This window comes from Lepus europaeus, chromosome 14 (genome assembly GCF_033115175.1).
Source record: "Lepus europaeus isolate LE1 chromosome 14, mLepTim1.pri, whole genome shotgun sequence".
NCBI lineage: Eukaryota > Metazoa > Chordata > Mammalia > Lagomorpha > Leporidae > Lepus > Lepus europaeus.
Window position 1 is genome coordinate 63365019 of NC_084840.1, and position 5080 is coordinate 63370098.

At 52.2% G+C, this 5080-nt stretch overlaps 1 protein-coding gene across 1 annotated transcript; it reads right to left on the bottom strand.

Moving 5' to 3' along the window:
• Positions 1-2872: 2872 nt before the first annotated feature.
• On the bottom strand, positions 2873-3361 carry C14H1orf202 (chromosome 14 C1orf202 homolog). The gene is given in 1 exon segment (XM_062210797.1): positions 2873-3361. A coding segment is annotated over 1 exon segment (489 nt).
• Between the last annotated feature and the right edge of the window lie 1719 nt (positions 3362-5080).

The following is a 5080-nucleotide window of genomic DNA, read 5'->3' on the forward strand; positions in this document are numbered from 1 at the left end:
CCTTTGGGAGGGGAGCTCAGGAGAGGGAGGCCAGGAGCCCATGCCAGAGCGGCCTCAGGTCGGCCAGCTTCCAGTCCAGGGCTTCCTTACAGCAAACATTTTGCCCTTGAAGTGGCCTGAAGCAGTTCCCTGAAGGGACTCTAAGGCTCCTTAGAAAAGCTTCTAGAAGAGGCACCTAAGAGAACTTCCCCATGGCAACCTCCTTATGTCCCCTGGCCAAGAGGCAGGTTTCCGAAATATCCACACTCAGCTGAAAATAGCTCAATTAGGGAAGCCCTGCAAGGTTTTATTGTTGTGCAGGTTTTTCTGCTAGAAAGAGGATGGATACAGGAGAAATCAATCTCATACTGGTGCTAACTCCAGCCCCAGGGAGCAGAGAGAAGAGTTGGCCTCACGGAGTCCTGTAAAATCCCTGGCCTTGGGTTACTGGGGCAACGGGGCCGGAACCACTAGCAGGTGCCCAACCTCATCATGCTGAGGCAGCATCTGCACCCAAGGGCTGCGTTTCTGAATTGGGTTTTAGTGGAGACACCTGTTTGTGTATCAACCCCGCAAACCTAGCACAAGCTATGGCTCTCGCCCTGGGAGGGCCCCTTGATAATCAAAGCTGGAAGGAACCGAGAGAACACTGAAGGTGGTACCAAAAACGTCGGGCTTTGAGGTTTCTAGGACACAAGGAAGACAGAAGACACATTAAAGCACCACAACAAATCCTTTAGGCTAAGCACTTACATTATGCCTTGTGTTTATACTGTACACAGAGCCGACGCGTGTTGGTGGTACTTCTGGTTGGAGGAGACGGGTCCAAGACACAATTCAGGCCAACTGCCCTCACCTAGGGAGAGGAAGTAGCACCGAGGCCACAGAACAGTGCGGCCACATGCAAATTAAGCGTCGGAAAATTAGCTGTGCTTCTGCTTTTCCTTCCTGAAGGAAATAACCCCAAGAAATGCTAAACAGTTGCAACTTCTTACATCTTGCTCCACAGTACCTGCGTCCTGGCATTCGGAAGTCCACGAGTTGGTAGTCTTCCAGCGGGCTCTCCTTTTCCTTGACTTCGATCTCTCCAAGCAGGGAGTTTCCATCCGGGTGCTACCTACGGAATTAGCTTTAAATTGAGGCATCATGGGAATCCCTGGCCCAATCAGCTGTAGGCAAGACAACAGGATGGGTTTTCTGGTAAGAACAGAACCTGAGGTGAGGTTTACCAGCCTCCCAGGTTAAAGAAGGCCTTCTCCTGTCACAGGTGTATAGAATAACTTAAGCTATCTACACCATGGCAGGAATAAAGATGCTAGCAAAATACGAAATCCACCTGACCAGCCCCAAGTCAGATTATAACGGATCCTGGCGTGCAGGGCCTCAGTCTGGTCTACGCTTTACTTTTTCGGCTTCACTCAGCTCCCTAGCTTCCTGCCAGGGGCCAGTCATCACCACTCCCCCATCACTGCAGTACACCCTGTCTGTTCCCTTCATGTCCAGAGACTGACTCTAAACCAAGGGCCTGGAAGTCATCAGGAATTCCAAGGCCACCTTAGCAGCAGCAACCGGAAATGGAGACTGTAGTCCCACTGATGGCGTGTTTAGCTTGTTGGTACAAAGGGCAGTCCTGGCCAGCTGGGGCAGTAAGGGCAGAAGGCGGGTGTGGATGGCGGTCTGGAGCTAGCCTACGGAAAAGACAGTTCAACAGTTTAATGAATACCTTGGAGGTGGGGCCTATGCTGTGGCCTTGAGGGCAAAGCAGCCACCTGCAACACCAGCATCCTATATGGACAGCGGTTCGAGTCCCAGCTGCTCCACTTCCAATCCAGCTCCCTGCTAACTCCCCTGTACCTGTGTGGGAGACCTGGGTGAAGCTCCTAGCACCTGGCTTCTGATCAGCCCAGCTCCAGCTGTTGCCATTTGGGGAATAAAGACCGACCGATCTCTCTCTCTCTCTCTCTCTCTCTCTCTCTCTCTCTCTCTTTCCCTTTCTTTCTCAACTGTGCTTTTCAAATAAATAAAAATAAATCTTTAAAACAAAAATACTAGCATTGGTGCTATGGCATAGCTGGTAAAGCCACTGCCTGCAGTGCTGGCATGCCATATGGCTCCACCACTTCCAATCCAGCTCTCTGCTATGGCCTGGGAAAGCAGTAGAAGATGGCCCAAGTTCTTGGGCCCCTGTACCCGCATGGGAGACCTAGAAGAAGCTCCTGGCTCCTGGCTTCGGATCAGCCCAGTTCCAGCCGTTGTGGTCACTTGGGGAGTAAGCCAGCAGATGGAAGATCTCTCTCTCTCTCTGCCTTTGCCTCTCTGTAACCCTGCCTTTCAAATAAATAAAAATATTTAAAAAACAAAACCAAAAGTACTGCTAAGGTGTGTGGCTCTGTCACTTCTGGTATTTTACTTCCACACTGACCCGTCTGAGAGGTCAGAGCAGCATTAGCAGGCTCCCGTGGATGAAGAAAGAGGCTGTCTCTTGGAGTCCTCTGCCTTTGCTCTTGTATCTGGAGCACTAGATTGCAAACGCCCCAGTCCCATGGCTAAGCCTTGGTTCTAACGTCCGTCTACAAGGATTCATAAATGGCTTATAAACAGAAGGCTTGCTCTGGTGGATGCGGAAAGAGGAGCTCAGCATCTCGAATTAAAAAAAAAAAAAATCCTCCAGGGTACTGCAAAGAGAGAAAACCCAGGCCCGCTCCCACCCTCTTTCCTGGGGCGCTCACAACAGCTAATGCGCTTCCCGCGGGAGGCAGGCTGGAGGCCTGGGGGGCAGCCTCCTCCTCCCCGTTGGATGGAGCCCTGACCTCACAACCGACCTCAATTTGTTCCCGATGCACATTCCACCCAAAATGCATGTTCTTTCGTGCATACAGTGTTGGGTTTATTTTCATTTCTTGCCTTTGTTTACAAAATAAAACCAATGCTCAGGATGCGGAATGAGGGCCAGTTTCTCGGGGAGGGGGAGAGCAGGCGGTCGCACCAGCAGGGGCCACCCGGCCGCGGCCTAGTCGCCGTCCTGCTCGCGGTCCAGCACCAGCAGAGGGATCTCCTCCAGCCTCTCGGGTCGCTCCCCGCTCCGCAGGGAGCGCCTCCACGCCGCCAGCCTCTGGAACAGCCTCTGCAGGCTCAGCGGCCCCCACACGCCGCACTCCTGGGCCTTCTTCCTGCGCGGGCCCGCGCGGGCCGCCCCGGGTCGGAAGAGCCGCCGCCAGCACCAGCAGCCGGAGCAGGAGCCGCCGTCGCCCGAGGCCGCTCGCCGGCCGGCCGCCTCGGGCTCGGAGCGCCGCGGGCCGCCCCGCTCGAGGCGCACCATCTTCTGCAGCAGCTTGTGCTGCGCGCCGCCGCGCCGAGGGCGGCTGGGCCGCGAATCCGCCATGGCGGGCCCCGGCCTCCTGCAGCGCGCCGGGCGCCGAGCCAGGGTCGGCGTCTCGGGAACTAACGGGCTGAGCACCTCTGCCGCGGCCTCCAGGACGCAAAAGGGCTCCTGGCGTCCCGCTGGGCGGCCTCCCCGGGGAATGCGCCCGCCACCAGCTGCACAGGTTGCCCAGGAAACCCGAACGCGTGGTGACCCCACAATGTCCAGCGGTGCCCATCATCCGCTCCAGGCCGCGGGCCCACCCTCAGCCACTGAGGGCCACGATATTTTGTGGGCTTGTGTCTTCTGCCAACAAGGAAGGTGCTCACCCCTGATCTTCATCCGGCCTCACCCTTGGGGGGTTACAATTATTTTTCTTTTCAGTCGTTTTCTCCTGATTGCAAATGTAAGGTTTAGAAAACACTAATACAAAGATAAGAGTTTTCTCCCTGCTTCCTTTTTTTTTTTTTTTTTTTTCACTTGACAATATTCTCAAATTCAAGTAAGGAAGATTAAAATAATAGGTGCTGTGCATCATGCCTGTTGCGTAGGGAGATCTGGGGTTACCATTGTCCTGAACGTTTCTCATTTTGTAGCCCTGGTAGCGGAGCACGCTCAGGAATGAGTCCTCAGTGTTCTTTCAGCTCTGACTCCCTGGTTACCTGACCTTTCAGTGCCCCGGTTTCTCATCTATAAAACTGACATAATAACAAGGCACCTACCTCAGAGGGTGCTTGTGAGAGTCCGAATGAGAATAATGGGAAGCATTTAGCCCGTAGTCGGCACACAGTACGTGAACAAGGAATAAATCCATTATTGTGATAGTCTCCTTTTGCTGACGGAATAATCTGAAACTCGGAGAGGTAAAATCATTTACCTGAGATAACATAAAAGTGAATCGAGCGGTTCAGAACCTGTCCTCTCAAAATATGCTTCTTTGCTATATTGATTATTTTGACCCAAAAGAATCTGAGACCCAGCCTACGCAGGAAAAGCTCTTCGCCTCCTCTCAGCTGCCTAAAATAAAGTATAACTTTCCCCTCTTAGAGAGTTTACATTTAAATTATTGTAAGGCTGGCTGTACCTGGAAGAGAATCACCTAATCTCCTTTCATCTACATGCCTTTATTCATAAATGCCCCCACCTTCCCAAAATTTATTTCCATCAACCCCACTTAATTCCTTTCTGTAACTGAGTCTTTTTTTTTTTTTTTTTTTTTTTTTGACAGAGAGACAGAGAGAAAGGTCTTCCTTCCGTTGGTTCACCCCCAAATGTCCACTACGGCCAATGCGCTGCCCCGATCCGAGCCAGGAGCCAGGTGCTTCCTTCTGGTCTCCCACTGCCTTCCGGGGCCACAGCAGAGAGCTGGACTGGAAGAGGAGCAACTGGGACTAGAACCCGGCGTCCACATGGGATGGCGGCGCCTCAGGCGGAGGATTAACCACATGAGCCTTCAAATCATTTTTGCATCTCAATCATCTGGCCCCTTCCTGGAGTTTCATGTTTTTGTGGGGCTTCTATGCATACATATGTAATTAAAATTGTTCATTTCCTATGGATAATTTAATTCATAGACCAGCCAAAAAACCTAGAAGGGCAAAAGGAGAAACTTTTTCTTCCCTTACATTAAGGAAACTTGATTTCAACCACAGGTTATCAAAGCACTACGCTGCTACCCAGCTTTCAGCTATTCGCCCAGCAGGCATAGCGTCCATTCTTCCTGTGTATCTGTCCGAGACA